We start from the raw sequence: 17,778 nt of genomic DNA, 5'->3' as shown, positions 1-17,778 counted from the left end.
CTAGCACGCCTTCTCTTTTTTTTTATTGGAGATTTTGTACTTTCAAAGACCGGGCTTAGTAACATTTCCACAGAGGAGCAGCTAGAAGGGAGTAGGATGTTAAGAGTTTCTGTCACGTTAGTTACTGATTTCAGCATTGATCTTACTATTTCGATTTTCCTTAAAATCAGTTGTTGTTCCCCTGGGGGAAGGGTGGCAAACAGATGGATTAATTCTTCTTCATCATCCAAAAACTGTATTTTTCCATTAAGTAAATCTGGGATTTCTTTGCCATTATCCTTATCTTGTTCTGTCCTTGTTAATAGAGGAGTTCTTTGCTTTGCAGATAATGAACAGTTACAGTTAGAATTCTCAAGGTTCATGTCATCCTCCCCCACTGACTTGGCACTCTGCCCAGACTTTAGCAGCATCTGAGTTTAGGTGTTATAAAACACACATATTGGCCAGATATATTTCCTTAAAGAATTTTCAAGCATAAAAAGCATCGATGGAAAAATAATCTGTCCAAAAGTTAACAATATTCTTTTACATCCGTGCCTACTAGAGAGCCAAGAGATCTCTGTTAGTTCATTAGAGTATACCCTGCAGTGTAGAAGTTGAGAAAGAGAGTTCAATATTACTTGTCTATTATGCCACCTGCCTCTATTCAAAGATGTATCAGCAACTTGAAGTAGAATCCTATGTCTCTGCAAAACTAGCCTCTTCTCCATGTCTACTCCATCTGAGAACCCCCATGCCACCCGTGCTGTCCATGGATTAGGGGTAAGTTTTGAAGCATGGGAATTACTATTTACTTTCTTATCTAATTTGGAGATATAATTTCCCATTAGTCTTTAGTTCGTCTTTTTATTGGCTTCCAAGAGCTGATCAAATATAGCAACATCTGTTTGAGCTGTTAAAAGACAGTTCTTGGCAACCAAATCCAAGTCTCCTTTAAAGTTGCTCTTAGTATTGTCCATATCTTCCCCTCTATCTCCTGTTAAAGCCTCATTTCCAATGGGAAGGCAATCATCCACATCTCAGTCCAATGAGGAATAATTGCTGTGGCTCAGCAATTGAGAGATTTGCTAGAACCAAGGCCTCTTCACCAATCTGGTGTCAGCTCAGCCATTCTATTTGTGCACCCAGAGACCATTTTAAGGTGTTAGCCCTGATAGAAAAGAAATGCTTCTGAGCGCAGGTGAATAGATTCCCTACCTCCTTGAGCAAAGGTTTGGTTTTTCTGCTTTATTTATTGACATAATCACTATGACATAAGATATGTCAGGCTTTCAAGGAGCAAAGTCCAAAGAGATTATTCTGAGAACCAGAAGGTTACACTGATTGTTTGAATTCGTAGGCCCTGATTGCGAGCCTGGTGGTGTTCTCTTGATTTGTGCCCCTTCCCTTCTGAGGGATGGGATACAAATCTTGCAATATTCTTCTGCTCTCTAACTCCAAAGAACTCTGACAAGAACACTGTAATGTCTACTAGGTTTTGGAACCTAGTTACTGGAAAAAAGAGTGGGGAAAAAAGGTATAGCTTATGCCAACCGGCCATGACACTGTAAAGGGAAAGTGGAATTTACAGGCTATTGAGGCTTGGATTCCATTGCCCTCCTTACATTGCTCAGGCTGAGTCAGATACAGAGACTCTCCTCTTGCTCACTATTGTGTGGAAGAGAAGAGAAGATGGAAAAGTTAATCATTCAATTGAGTCTTCTCTATCACTTTAAACAAAAATGTTTTTGTTTGCTTGTTCATGGAACAATTGTACGTCTGGAGGCTGTGTCATACCACAGTCTATGCAATACATTCTAATAAATTGTTCCTTTCAGTCCAACTGTATATGACTATCCCAGCTTCACTTGTTGGAAACAACTGAAAAGCATTGTGCTGTAGTCCACTATGATTTTAATTTTCTAAAAATGCCTCTAAGTTATGTGAAATAAGAAGTGCAGACCATAATATTATCCAGTCCAACCCTCTGCAATGTGCAGGAAAACCAAGCATTCTTGGAAATAAATGTTTGAAGATAAGAGCTTTCCTCTGCAGTATGCTAGTTTGCCATTTAATTTTTCTTGTTAATCAAGTAGGACATGGAGCCTGACAAGTACCAAGGTAAACTGTTCGGCAGGCACGCTGATGCAGTAAACTCTATGCTGGGGGCCCAAAGGCTATAAAACTTTTAATAACAAGTTTATGTCCTCTTCACACTTTTTAAAACTGTGTAAGGAAAACATCTGAGTGATCATTCAAATGAAGCTCCTTCGTTTTCATGACAGCCGTGTATTTCCTGTTGCTCTTCCTTTAGATGGCATACTAGCAAACCAGATTTTTCTGCTTTTTACATAAGCTATGAATGGATCTTACTGAATGCCTAGCATAGGCTTTAGTGCAGCTATTATTTTTTTAGACATTAATTTTTGTTTTGTTAGACATTAATTTTGTTTTGTTAGACATTAATTATTGTTTTATCAATAAAATCCTTTCTTTATTCCTTAAATGGTAGATGAGAATAGAGACCATACTTATCAAAGAGCACTGCACCAGAAACATTAGCCTCATTATTCCATCCAATTTCATTACCAACCAACTTCTGTGTAACAATCTATTATAAATATATCCTCTTATATCTCACCTTCCTCTAAGAAGTCTCTATTTTATCAATTAAGAACAGTACTTATGATTCATAAGAAATTCAATATAAGAGAATATATGTAGCTCAGAGCTGAACTGTGGAGTCCTTGGGGTTCTCTGCACTTGGTTGTTTTCTTGCAAACATTTCGTTACCCGGCTAGGTAACATCTTCAGTGCTAGAATGGAGTGGGGTTTGCTCTCTTTATATAAAGTGGCTTGCCCTGTCAGTGTTGGTGGGGGTGTTTTTTTTTCCCTTCCTGGTAGTTCCTTGATTAGGGTATTGTTTACTGCTTGATTGTATGTCTGGTGACAATCTTGGTGTTAATCTCTGCTTATCTGGGTGACGATTGCTGGTGAGGAGATGTTCTAGTCTTTTGTTTCCTTTTTATTCTCTCTTTTGAATAGTGTGTAGATGTTGTTTATGTGCCTGTTGGTGGCTGTCTTGTCTGAATAACAAGCTTCCAGGAATTCCCTCACATTTTTGGATTTAGCTTGGTCTAAGATGCTGAGAGTTTCCCAGTTGAAACTGTAATTAAGTCTATCCATGTGTTGTGAGATTAAGGAGTTTTCATCATGTCTTCTGACTGCTAGTTGGTATTCATGGATGCGGTCTGCTAGCCTTCTGCTTGTCAGTCCTACATAGTAGTTGATACAGTCCTTACACTGTATGTTGTAGATGACTCCTGTTTTTTCTTCTTGGGCTACTGGGACTCCAAATTCAACATGTAATGTCCATATATATACATTTCATGACTGATTTTTAATTTTGGGATTATAAAGAGAATCAAAGCTGTTTTGGCCACCACTTTAAGATAAATATATGTTAAAATAAGGCTATTTTCCATTCTTGTTTGCGCAACAGTAGCTTGATAATAGTAATATATAAAAGATTTACAGACTTATATATGCTATGTATATTCAGAGATTATAATTTCTATTATTAAGAATTCCCACTATAACTTGAAATAGATGCAACATTTTCATACTTCTTGAAAACAGATGTACAACAATGACAGACACTTACTAATTAGGAACATATACTTGCTTTAGCTTGCTTTCTGCTTCTGCAGCTTTTAATCGTTTCTGAACATAAAAGCAAAACAAAAAAAAATTTAGAAGATGAAGAAAATCCACACCAATTTTTAGTAAAAGGAAATTACTTTTCTGAACATATACTTCTAAAAACTATCTCAGTAAGCAAGAAATCAAACTACTTCTTGCAAACACAAATGTGTTTACCCATTTGGTTAACACTGCATTTCTTTGTTTGTAAATAGCAAAAATCATCAGGACTGAAAGCACTAACAGATATTTAATTCAGTCAATGCATATATTGAGAATTACTGTATTTTATTACACTTTATAGTGCTAACTACTGAGGTTTTCAATGTTTTACTATAAAACTTAATTAAATTTTAATCTGAGACATGGACACCCTTCCTGTGCAAAAGAAATATTCTCAAATGAGAATTTCTTACTTGACTGTTGTCCTGTACTCAAAGGAGAAATAGGAATAAAAGATGTGCCACCACTGGAACTTAGCACCAGTGCAGAACCTAGCAACTCTTGACATTGAAATATCCCCATCCTTTAGGACATAAGCCTTTCTCAACATTAATTGCACATATATAGGAAAGAATATGAGTGAATCAGTCAAATACACCTTTTTCTTATTCAATATGCAAAGTAAATTTCACTGTATCTATATGTCTATGTGTTTATGTATATACATACAGTAGAAGCACATGGAATATCAGTGTTTTTTATTAACTAAAGGTATTTTCAAACTCCTCAACAATTGGAACATATATATTTATTGTGTATTTATTCATCTAAAACTGGGATGGGCAATGTGCAGTCCCTGGAGCCACCAAAATTCGACAGTAAATTGGTTGATTTGGGCTGCCTATTTCTGTTATTTTTCATGAAATAAATTGACATGCTTTCACCCTAACTTTCTTTCAGAGGTTAATATCATCATCATCACCATCACCGCCACCACCACACTCCCAAAGCTGAAAAAGTTGCCTATCCTTGATTTGAATCAAATATGAAACTAAAAGGAAAGAACTAACACATATCAAGTATGCTGTTTTCATGTCTGAACTAGAGAACTGCCTCTACAACCAAAATCAAGATGATAAACAATTTTGGGTATACAGAGATTAAGAGAATTAGGAGTTCAAAACAGCAAGATTTTTTGAGCCTTTGTACAAACAAAAAGGCAAATTATAATAATAAATAGTATAAAATAAAAATATTCTTTGAAGTCAATGCATTATACATATGCTCTTACCTGTTGAACATATCGATCTGTGGTTTTCCACATGTAGTAATACTCAATTATGCTGGTTAAGGACTTCCATGGAAGCTAAAACGCACACGCACACACACACACAGACATGCACAAACAAAAACCTGAAATGTCAAACCTACAACATTCTACCAATAAACAAAACTGTATTTATAAATATAAAAAGCAAAGACTAAAAATATCTAAACAAATAGACACCAAATGCAAAACACAAAATGTTATTGCCCAAGAATATTAATCATTTACCTAACAGTACTCAGCTGGGAATAATACCAAAAATACTATGCTGGTTCATATGGGGCTTTTTTTTTGTTGCTTTTCTTTCTTCCTTTTTCTCACTATAGAGCTTTTATATAATAATAATATATTTACATAGTTATATTACTATTTATCTACAATAATACAAACTAATACCTAATATAAGAAATGTTAATTATAATGTTTTTAAAATTTAACAAACTAATGTATTTTTTTAAAAAAATTAAACTTGCAGACTGGAGTCTAACAGCCTTCTGACCATGGAAAACATGCCCCCCCCCACCCATGTATCTTATGTGCTGGGTACATAAGAGTACAATGTTATTCAAACATTGTAATTTCAACTGGCCCAAAGCTTTTTGCTTAATAAATTGATCATTCAAAGTGCCTCTTTAGGAGTCGAGAGCACTGGATAATTTGGAAGTGAATACAAGAACTACAGTCATTCCCAGGAACTTCATCCTTGAATATACTGGTGTAAACATTATTAGCTTCTCACTATGGATTTCATAGTGGGATAATTTTTGCAAATTTATCTAATTATGCTATACCTTCAGTAAAAAATAATTTTAAAAAATCCAAATACAATAACAGAAAGTAGAGTTTTGTGAACATTTTAATTTGAAACACCCGGGTATAATTTTCTTTCTTTAACTGAAATTTCCAAATTAAGTGTAGCTACAGTCGTGTGAAAAAGAAAGTACACTCTCTTTGAGTTCTATGGTTTTACATATCAGGACATAATAAAAATCATCTGGTCCTTAGCAGTTCTCAAAAGTAGGTAAATACAACCTCAGATGAACAACAACACATGACGTATTACACCATGTCATCATTTATTTTACAAAAAGAAAGCCAAAATGGAGAAGCCATGTGTGAAAAACTAAGTACAGTGGTCCCTTGGGTCACGAACTTAATTCGTTCCACGACTCTGGTCGCGACCCGAATTGGTCACGACCCGAATCAAATTTTCCCATAAGGTTCAATGTAAATACGGTTAATCCGTTCTGACCCCTACGAATTTGGTCGTCGATTTTGGTTGCGACCCGAATCAAATTTTCCCATAAGGTTCAGTGTAAATAAGGTTAATCCGTTCTGAATCATATGTATTTTTTTTAAACCACAAAAACATGAAACAAAGTACAGTACAGTACAGTACAGTATGAAGAGGGAGAACACTAACCTTGCTTGTGGCGACTTCTGGCGTGGAGGACCAGAAGGCGGGTGGGGAGGCGGTTATTGTTTGGAGGGAGAGTCCCCCTCCCTACAGGAAGCCACGACTACGTGTCACAGCAGGGAAAATGGCCGCGGATCCTGTTCGTCACCCGATGCGGAGTTCGCGAACAGAAGCAAAATTTTGCAAACGGTGCTGTTCGTGACTCGAATTGTTCGTGAACAGAAGCGTTCGTGACCTGAGGTACCACTGTACACCCTTGCTGCTTCCATAGGTATGAAGAGGCTAAGTAGCAGCCAGGTGCTGCTAATCAAATGCCCTTGATCAATTGATCATCAGCAAGTGTGACTACCTCCATAACAGTCAAAGTTTCAGGAGTTTGCTGGTCTCGAGCATTGAGGCGTGTGTTAACACAATGCCAAAGAGTAAAGACATCAGCAATGGTCCTAGAGAAGCAATTGTTGCTGCCCATCAATCTGGGAAGCGTTATAAGGTCATTTCCAAACAATTTAAACTCCATCATTCTACAGTGAGGAAGATTATTCACAAGTGGAAAACATTCGAGACAGTTGCCAGTCTTCCCAGGAGTGGACATCCCAGCAAATTCACCCCAAGGTCAGACTGTGCAGTGCTCAGAGAAATTGCAAAAAATACAAGAGTTACATCTCAGACTGTACAGGCCTCAGTTAGCACGTTAAATGTTAAAGTTCATGACAGTACAATTAGAAAAAGACTGAACAAGTATGGTTTGTTTGGAAGAGTTGCCAGGAGAAAGCCTCTTCTCTCTAAAATGAACATGGCAGCACGGCTTAGGTTTGCAAAGTTGCATCTGAACAAATCAAAAGACTTCTGGAACGCTGTCCTTTGGACAGATGAGACCAAAGTGAAGATGTTTGGCCATAATGCACAGTGCCACGTTTGGCGAAAACCAAACACAGAATATCAGCACAAACATCTCATACCAACCGTCAAGCATGGTGGTGGAGGGGTGATGGTTTGGGCTTGTTTTGCAGCCACAGGACCTGGGCACCTTGAAGTCATTAAGCCGACCATGAACTGTATACCAAAATGTCAGGTCTACGATGTTCAAGCCCCAATACAGACAAATCTCTTGAAATCCAAAGCAGATTCAAAAATGACTTCAGTATACCATAGCATTTACTATACTAATAAGGCAGTCCTCTAGCTGATATACAGTGGTACCTCTACTTACGAACGCCCCTACTTACGAATTGTTCGAGATACGACCAGCTCTGGCCCCAAAAATTTACCTCTACTTATGAACTTGCCTCGACTTACGAACCGGATCCACGGCCATTTTCCGCCCGTTCCACGTGGTCCGTGGCCATTTTTCTGCCCGTGCCACGTGGTCCACGGCCATTTTCTGCCCGTGCCACGTGGTCCACGGCCATTTTCCACCTGTTCCACGTGGTCCGCGGCCGTTTTTCCACCCTGCTGCGTGGTCCGCAGCCATTTTCCCCGTTCCACGTGGTCCACGGCCATTTTCCCGCCCGTTCCACGTAGTCCACGGCCATTTTCCGCCCCGACACGTGGTCCGTGGCCATTTTTCCCCCGTTCCATGTGGTCCGCGGCCATTTTCCCACCCGTTCCACGTGGTTCGCGGCCATTTTCCGCCCCGACACATGGTCCGCGGCCATTTTTCCGCCCCGACACGTGGTCAGCGGCCGTTTTTCCGCCCCTGACGTGTGGTCCGCGGATGCCAGAACGGATTAATAGTAATTATACTGAACCTTATGGGAAAATTTACTTGACTTGCGATCAGAGTCACGGAACGGATTAAGTTCGTAAGTAGAGGTACCACTGTATATCTTGATTGCTGCGGATTCTGACACAAAATATTCTAGAGTCAAATGTGAGGCCATCTGTCTGGCAGCTAAAGCTTGGCCGACATTGGGTCATATAACAGGACAATGATCCCAAACACACCAGCAAATCTACAAAAGAATGGCTGAAAAAGAAAAGAATCAAGGTGTTGCAATGGCCCAGTCAAAGTCCAGACCTCAACCCGATTGAAATGCTGTGGTGGGACATCAAGAGAGCTGTGCATAAACAAATGTCCGCAAACCTCAATGAACTGAAGCAATGCTGTAAAGAAGAGTGGGCCAAAATTCCTCCACAATGATGTGAGAGACTGATAAAGTCATACAGAAAACAATGTATTGTCGAAGGCTTTCACGGCTGGCATACGATGGCTGGTGTGGGTCTTCCGGGCTGTGTGGCCATGTTCTTGAAGTTTTGTTTCCTAACGTTTCGCCAGCACCTGTGACCGGCATCTTCAGAGTGCAGGAGCAGTTCTCTCTGTGCCCAGGATGATGTGACCCTTTTGTGGGTATTTATAGAGATCTGGGGGGGGGAAGGGGGGGATTGGGTGTGTGTGTGTGTGGGGGGGGTTGAGTTACTGAGTGGCTGCTTGTTTTGGTGTCAGCATCACAGACACCAACTCACAGACACCAACCATCACAAGCAGCCACTCAGTAACTCAACCCCCCCCACACACACACCCAATCCCCCTTCCCCCCCCCTCAGATCTCTATAAATACCCACAAAAGGGTCACATCACCCTGGGCACAGAGAGAACTGTTTCTGCACTCTGAAGATGCCGGTCACAGGTGCTGACGAAACGTTAGGAAACAAAACTTCAAGAACACAGCCACACAGCCCGGAAGACCCACACCAGCTATCATACAGAAAACAATTACTTCAAGTAATTGCTGCTAAAGGTGGTTCTACAAGCTATTGAATCATAAGGTGTACTTACTTTTTCACACATGGCTTCTCCATTTTGGCTTTCTTTTTGTAAAATAAATGATGACATGATGTAATATGTCATGTGTTCTTGTTCATCTGAGGTTGTATTTACCTACTTTTGAGAACTGCTAAGGACCAGATGATTTTTATTATGTCCTGATACGTAAAACCATAGAACTCAAAGAGGGTGTACTTTCTTTTTCACATGACTGCATAAAGCGCTCTTAAGAGATTTCATAAGATTTTTGGCAAATACTAATGCAGACCTAATATTCAATTAAGAGAAAATTCCAATTCAATTACAGTAGGAAAAACAATTACAACAGCCAAAGATTTTACTTATTCATTTATCTTATTTATATAGCTGCCCATCTCACACAAAGTGACTCTGGGCGATGTACAATTAAAAGATTAGAAGTTCCACACAAATGTGCATTTTATCTGAATTAAGAATGTGGCTTGATTCTACTCAATTAGCAGTATAACCTGTTCACCATACTGCTGACTTGTGTGCTATGAATCTGACGAGGATTACATAGCAGGTATTAAAAGTTGTCTAACTGAAGAAAGGTATCATGTTTTTTTGGACATGCAAAGATTTTTGTTTACTTACAAAATCTTGCTGAATATCAGTGAAATCCTTTCCATATTTTTCAAGGGCTTCTTCAAAGAGATTTGCTTCAGAAGCAGACCACTCCTCCATCTCATCCCTGCATAAAACAGGCCCACCCTGTGGCACAAGGGCAGAGATTGCCTTGGAAATGTCATAGACATTCTTATGCAAAGTATCCATAGCATGGAACTACATAATAAAACAAAGCAAATAGGGTTTTTTAAGCTGTGGATATGCATATAAAAATAACATATTTCAAACTGAAATAGCTATAGAAAATGACTGACACCAATTAAAAATTACATTACCAAGTATTACTTAATGAGAAACTGAACTTCCTATCAAAGAAGGAGCATTAATGCAATACAGTGGTACCTTGGGTTACGAACGCCTCTGTTAACGAACTTTTCGGGTTACGACCAGCTCCGGCCCCAAAAATTTACCTCGGGTTGCGAACTCCGCCTCAGGTTACGAACCGGATCTGTGGCCATTTTCCCTGCTGCCACGTGGTCGTGGCTTCCTATGGGTGAGATCACGGTAGCAAGGAGACGTTCGGTGAGGCTTGTGGTGTGTTTTGTGGCGTTTTGGAAGGTTTTTGGTGTGCTTGTCAGCATGGCTCCAAAGAAAATGCAGAGCAGGCTTGGCAAGAATAAGGCTTTGAAGAAAAAAGTGACGATCGAACTGAAGAAGGACACTATAGAAAAGCACGATTGTGGTATTCATGTGACTGATCTGGGCTCAGAGTACAAGATGCCGAAGTCGACCATCTCGACTATTTTGAAGAATAAAGATGCCATCAGAGGAGCTGATGTGGCAAAAGGAGTAACGATCTTAACGAGGCAGAGGACACAAGTGCTGGAAGAGGTGGAAAAGCTGCTGTTAGTGTGGCTGAATGAGAAACAGCTGGTAGGTAATAGCGTGAGTGAAGCTATCATCTGTGAAAAAGCCAGGAAACTGCACAGTGATTTACTGCGGACAAATCCCTCTACCAGCGCAGCAAGTGAGGAATTTAAAGCCAGCAGAGGTTTGCTGGTTTGAGAAATTCCGCAAGAGAAGTGGCATCCACAGTGTGGCAAGACATGGTGAGGCTTCCAGTTCTGACAAGGCTGCTGCAGAAGCCTACAAGAAAGAATTTGAGGACTTCATGAAGGCGGAAGGATACGTCGCTCAGCAAGTGTTCAACTGCAACGAGACAGGGCTCTTCTAGAAGAAGATGCCAAACAGAACCTACATCACGCAGGAGGAAAAGGCACTGCCAAGGCACAAGCCCATGAAGGACAGATTGACCCTTTTGCTGTGTGCGAACGCAAGCGGCGACCTGAAGATTAAGCCGCTACTGGTGTACCATTCCCAGACCCCTCGTGCGTTCAGGAACACAATGTGAACAAGGCCAGACTGCCTATCATGTGGAGGGCCAATGCGAGAGCGTGGGTCACAAGGCAGTTGTTCATGGAATGGCTGCACGAGGTGTTCGCACCCAGCATTACAAAATACCTGTCTGACAACCAGCTGCCTGAAAGGTGCCTTCTTCTGATGGACAATGCCCCGGCACACCCTCCAGCCTTGGTGGATGATATGGACACTGAGTATGACTTTATAAAGGCCAAGTTCCTCCCTGCCAACACGACACCTCTTCTGCAGCCCATGGACCAGCAAGTGATCTGGAACTTTAAGAAGCTCTACACAAAGGCGCTCTTCACCAGGTGTTTCAATGTCACTGAGGAAACATCCTTGACTCTGAAAGAGTTTTGGAAGAAACATTTCAATGTCCTCCACTGCATCAGCCTCATTGACAAAGCCTGGGAAGATGTCACCTGCTGGACCTTAAACTCAGCCTGGAGGAAACTGTGGCCAGAATGTGTCGCTGAACGTGACTTTGAAGGGTCTGATGCAGAGGTAGTGGAGGAGATTGTGTCCATGGGCAAGAGCATGGGTCTGGTTGTCGATGATGCAGACAGAGAGGAGCTTGTTGAGGACCATAAGGAGGAACTGATCACGGAAGAACTTGCTGAGCTCCAGAGTGAGCAACAGAAAGCGCTTGGCGAGGAGCATTCCACTGAGGAAGAGGAGGACGGGGAGGAGGTGAACAGTGAAGTCATACAATCCATCATGGCGAAAAAGGAAAAGGATTTCCTTGAGAAGCACCACCCCAACAGAACTGTGACAAACAGAGTGTTGAATATGATGAACGATAACGTGTTCTTTCATTTCCGGAGGGTTATGCAGCGCAGGAAAAAACAACTGACTTTAGACAGGTTTTTCCCCAGAACTGAGCCTGCAGCTAAGAGGCAAAGAAGAGAGGAAACCCCTGAAGGAGATCTCCCCGATGTCCTTTTGGAGGAGGACTCTCCCTCCAAACAATAACTGCCTCCCCACCCCATTCTCCCTCTTCATACTGTGCTGTACTGTACTTTTTTTCATGTTTTTGTGGTTTAAAAATAAAATGCATATGTTTCAGAACGGATTAACCGTATTTACATTGAACCTTATGGGGAAATTTGCTTCGGGTTGCGACCAAATTCGGAGGGCGGAACGGATTAACCGTATTTACATTGAACCTTATGGGGAAATTTGCCTCGGGTTGCGACCAACTCGGGTTGCGACCAGAGTCACATGGATTAAGTTTGTAACCCGAGGTACCACTGTATGAGCTTTATTGGCATAGATAACTTTCATTTTCTTTCCCTGTTTAACTAACAATCTCCCCTTTAAAAGCCTTGAAGTACTTCATGCACAGTTATGTAAATTATTTAAACAAGAACAAAAGGAGGACCGTGTTATAATGCAACTTATTATTTTATCAGAGATTTAAAGAGCTCTGACTGGTCAGTAGTTTCCCACCATCTATATACACAAACATGGAAAATGTAAACATGACTGTACTGGGATTTCAGATTGGAAAAGTTGAAGGTTACTATGTTTCCAAAACTCTGAATCATTCTGATATAGGTAGTCCTTGTTTACCGACCACAATTGGGATTAGCAACTTCATCACTAAGCGTCATGGTCACTAAGCAAAATATCATGAGACTGCAATGGACTTATGACCTCACTTCCTCTTCAGTCATTAAGCAAATCACCGTGGTTGTTAAACGAGACATCACGTGACTACAACTTGCGGTTTCACTTCCACATTCTCCATTAATTTTGCTTGTTGGAAGTCAGTTGTGAAGCATGCAAATGGTGATCATGTCACTGTGGGATGCTGTGATGGTTGTAAATGCAAAGATTGGTTGCAAAGCTGTTTTTTTCCCAACCATCATAACTTTGAACAGTTGCTAAACAAAAGAATCGGTAAGTGAGGACTACCTACGTTATAGTGATAGTATTAACTCAACAGGATTTATTTCTTAAATTCTCACCAGTGTGATGTCTCTAGAAGCTGCTGCAGCACTCATATGTAAGCTTGGCTGCCGAACAGAACTGCTACAATCTAGAGCACGTGCAAATGTACCCACAGAGCTAAAAAAAAAAGAAGAGAAAGCTAACTTTCCAGTTAAAAACAAACATACGAAAGTTGAGGATTATAACCAGTTCTCTGCATTCCTCTATGCTGTGTGCCTTATAATAACTGGATGTGCATAATTTATTTGTACAATCCACAAAATGCTTTTGCCAAATACTACTGGTAGTCCTTGCTTAACGACCATTCATTTAATGACAGTTCAAAGTTACGACGGCTTCGGAAAGGGTGCTTTATAGCTCGTAAAGCACTTCCAGCCATTGTAAAACACTGTGCCGCCCCCCCCCCTGCGGTCATATGGCCGCATTTCAGGTGTTTGGCAACCAGCTCGCATTTACAACTGGTTGCCAAGTGCCCTGCAATCATATGAGCAATCTTATCTGCCGGTTTCCCCAGAAAGTCAATGCAGGGAAGGTTGCATGCAGAGGGAATGGAGGGAAATTTCTTGGCTGTGTGTAGGAACAGAACTCAAATCCTGAAGATCTGAGCTCTGTTCCTGCACATCACTGAGAGATTTCCCCTCCCCTCTCTCAGTGGTGTGCAGGAATGAGCTCAAATCCTGAAGATTTGAGCTCCATTCCTCCAGCCCCATAAAGAATTTCTCCTCCATCCACAGAGGAGGACAAACCAGCAGGCTTTAGAAACATCTGAAAGCAAAAGGGCTGCCTGCTGGGAGGATTTCAGCTTCACAGGAGCTCCACACAGAGCTGAAATCCTTCAACAAACAGCTCTTTTGCTCCATCCGCTTAACAACCCGGGAGACTGCTTAATGACCACAACCGGGATTGCCCAGATTGTGGTAGTTGAGCGAAGCAGTCACGTGGGCAACTCGTTTAATGACCACTTTGCTCAATGATCAAGATTCTGGTCCCAATTGTGGTTGTTAGGCAAGGACTACCTGTATTAGTTGTAATGTTTTTGTATTTGAAGTCCTCTATATTTTCATACAGGGTACTAATTTTAACAAATGGCAGATGTTTGCTTTACTGACTGATGTGTCAGAATAGTCATGATTTGCTATTTATTATACTTAGGAAACACCTAAAAATCATCTAAATGTTGTAATATAAAAGAAAATAACACAAAAAATCTAAAAAAATAAAACCAAGAGGAACATGCTAAAACAAAGAAAATGGACTGAAGCAGACTGAATAAAATACAATAAAAATAGAGATCTAAGGGAAAAGATTAAAAAATATCAACATAAAAAGGGGTTAAGATTACAAAGAAATTAAAAGGATGTTAACAACAATAAGAACAATGACATGTTTTTAAAACCTGAGAGAACTAATTAACCAATTAACTTTATGATGAAAGAAAAAAATGGATAATTTCCCTGAGGAAAGCTTTTCATAACTGGAAAAAGCTAGGTTTTGACAGGAACAATGTGTCAACCACAAAAATCTTCCTGCAACTTGTGAATGTAACACTCTCTAAAAGCAGTTTATCCTAATATTCCTCCCTTCCCTTTGCAGAAGAGAGCAGCCACCTAAATTTAACATAAGTAGGAAGTAATCTAACCATGATAAGGGAAACATAGTAAAATTCCCTATTTTCAGATCATTCCTCCTCAAGTGCAGTAGAGAATGCATCTACAGTGTATCCTGTTAGGCCCAGCTGGGATGTTCATAAAATTCTGAGCTGCACTGGATCTAGCAAATTTGGCATGGATATTGAAGTTCTCTTGGATAGCCATCCTGGAGATCCCCAATTGTTTCCAAATTATCTTTATCAACTCACATGGCAGTCAGGTTGGCTGTGGGACAAACAGTATGCCAGCAGTATCCTCAATCTTTCCCAAGTGCTCAACATAATACATAAAAACTCCATAGGTATTGTGTGTTATATGTAGGTGGGTGGGGATTCTGAAGCTCAAGCATATTCAGGTCCTTGACCAAGCACCCATGTAGAAGCTAGGAATAATATAGCTAGAACATTCCACCCCTATCTTTTAAAATCAAGACATGGCACATAGTTATATGTCAGCTTCCTCATCCATAATCAAATCATAATGAATAAAATTTTATTCTAAAATGAGTAGGCTGGAGAACAGTATAGAAAAGACCCCATACATATGCTGGTTAGGTGGGTGGGGGAAGACTAGAAAATAGAATGGACCTTAAATGCCTAACCCATTTTCTTCTTAGTTTTCCTGCCAATTCCCTAACGCTATAATTCTCTCTCTCTTTTACTGTTAATTCACTTTCCATTCAGTTCCCTGATTATAACATATCACTTTCCAGCCACATTTATAACTAAAATACCTGTTAAAACAAGCTAACATGCACACACATTATACTGAATCAAGCCTCACAAAAACAGTCTTTACCTCTTTATAAAAGAGAATTGTAAAGTATGCTCCCTATATCCATCTCTCACTTAGCTCCCAATCTTTAAGAAGCCTAAAAAGAGTCAGTAAAACAGGCATTTTTCCCTTTCTCTTCCTGAGGTATAGTTCTCACATATGTTCCACCTGTCAAAATCATTATCTGCACCAAAACTCAGGACAACCTTCCTATCATAGAAAATAATATGAAACTCAGGACATAACCTCACAGTCCAACATCTGTGAAATAGGTATAGCAGTCTATTCCATCTGGACTGCAAATACTGTACTCATGAATATTTCTGGCAGGTAGGCAAGTATATAGCCACAATATTAGAATATTAGAAAAGTTAGAAATATAGCCACAATATTAGAATATTAGAAATATATGTTCAGCATAACATTTTAGAGAGCTTGATACAAAATCAAGAATATCTTAAGTTAGATATCTGACAAAAGATAAGATAAAGCAGCACAGAGATGCTTATGTATTGATATTTATTAGATGTGTATGAAAGATAAAGAACGACCATTACAAATTTTTCATTTCAGTAGGAGCAAGGAAAGCAGGCTTTCCTTTCATGAACAGATTTATAATATTAGCAAGAATGTTTCCTTTATCAGTTAAACATAATTTGCAATATCAAGAACAAATTGGCAACCCCCAAAATTGACTCATATAAATACAAGTCAAAACTGATCTATATAAGTATTATAATTTATATTTAAAATAATTTCAGTTGAGCAAAGATTTGTCAGAAGACATGACCTTAGACTGAAGATGTAAGGAAGTAGAAAATGTGAAAATTACAAATGTGAAATATCTGAAAAGGCCCGCTGTGCCAACAAATGAAGATTTGCTAATTAAATTCCACTACTGATGCCAAAATATTAATATTAATACCAACAATATTCATATTAAATATTTTCAGAAAGGCACATCTTTCTATAAGAAACAAGAGTGGCAGTAATCAAAGTTATGGAACAGCAAACATTTGATTGGTGGAATATTGTATACAGGAGAAAAAAAAATCACCAGATAAAAAGTCAAATTAGAATATCTTTCTTCTTACCGTGCTATTATAAGGAATTGGTCTATTTGTTTGTCTATTAGTGGGTTAAATGTGTCCCAAACTTTTGTTTCAAGTTTTGATTGGTCTCTGCCATCATCCTCACCTAAAAATTCAAATCAAAAAGCTGTTTATTAAAGCAAATAACAAAACCCAAAACCCTGGTTTGGGGAGAGGTCCCACAGTATTTGGAATATATACAAAGCATTTAATATTACTGTCAAAATTGCTACTTTCCTATCAGCAAAACAGTCTACTTCTCACATCGTAGAACTCTAAAGGATTTTAAAAGTCCATATCCATCCTGTGACAGTAAGGGTCATGCCATACATCAGCACCATTTCCTTAAAAATTCTCCTTAACTGTACAAAGCATTTTGAGAACCATAAGCTGAAGAATTGATTCTAATATAGAAAATGGTTGTAATAGTACAAATGCATATTTATTACTGTTATTATGAAACTAATCTGCACGTTCAAAGTATTTCCAAATTAAAACTCATCATTAAAAAAAACTGAGGAAATCAGTCCACAATTACAGCATTCCATATAAATAATTACATTACTGGAACCAGAATATCCACAAGGAAGAAGGTAAAAATTTTGATCAAAGGATTGTTTTCTCACCATTTAACAATGTGACTGTATTAGGATGGCTGGGTTCTGTAAATTCCACTTTGTCACTCTGTGTGTGTGTGTGTGTGTGCGCGCATATATAAAAATCTGTCACCGCCCATCTCATTAAAAAGTGACTCTGGGTGGTTTACAGAGGAAATAAAATCAATTAAAATACAATATCAAAACAATTACAATACAATATAAAAACAAAAAAATGTTACATTACCAATTAAAAGGAAAAAAAAGCAATAACAGGAGCAGCAAATTGTTACAAAATCGTAATGGTTACATTTACTGCAGTATGCAAAAATGTTTATTTTGATATATATGAAGCAAATTTCTTTAATAAATTAATGAATGTCAAAATTTATTCATTAATTTATTCATTAAAGATGAGCACTGCTTTTATCTTTTACTTCTACTTTACCTTTTATTTATTTTATTTTATTATTTTAGTACTGGGATTGAATAGCTAGTTCTTTTTCATTCTGCAATTATAGATGCACAGGTTGTTCAGTCTTTTCTTAATTTTTCAATATCAGTATCAATTCCATG

General features: G+C 39.1%; 1 protein-coding gene and 1 long non-coding RNA gene across 10 annotated transcripts in view; one reads left to right on the top strand and one right to left on the bottom strand.

Annotated features, from left to right (window-relative positions):
* MTA1 (metastasis associated 1) overlaps positions 1–17,778 on the bottom strand; it is a 155,768-nt gene that overhangs the window by 108,619 nt on the left and 29,371 nt on the right. For 8 of the 9 annotated variants that reach the window (XR_015798316.1, XM_025171966.2, XM_088153133.1 and 5 more), the window contains 5 exons: positions 16,610–16,712; positions 13,110–13,209; positions 9,748–9,936; positions 4,916–4,990; positions 3,644–3,702 (listed from right to left, as the gene is read on the bottom strand). Coding sequence is in view for 8 of the 9 variants with exons in the window: in XM_025171966.2 (XP_025027734.1) it covers positions 3,644–3,702; positions 4,916–4,990; positions 9,748–9,936; positions 13,110–13,209; positions 16,610–16,712 (526 nt within the window). In the remaining variant the exon portion in view is untranslated. The remainder of the gene's footprint in view (positions 1–3,643; positions 3,703–4,915; positions 4,991–9,747; positions 9,937–13,109; positions 13,210–16,609; positions 16,713–17,778) is intronic. The other variant, XM_088153134.1, reaches the window with a different exon arrangement.
* The window catches only part of LOC148214111 (uncharacterized), a 50,954-nt gene that overhangs the window by 5,063 nt on the left and 28,113 nt on the right, over positions 1–17,778 (top strand). The window lies entirely within an intron of this gene.

The sequence above is a fragment of the Python bivittatus genome, unplaced genomic scaffold, assembly GCF_059951505.1.
Source record: "Python bivittatus isolate LINGU-HERP-01145 unplaced genomic scaffold, Pbiv_v1 ctg000700_np1212, whole genome shotgun sequence".
NCBI classification, from domain to species: Eukaryota; Metazoa; Chordata; class Lepidosauria; order Squamata; family Pythonidae; genus Python; species Python bivittatus.
This window is presented reverse-complemented; position numbering and strand designations above follow the sequence as displayed.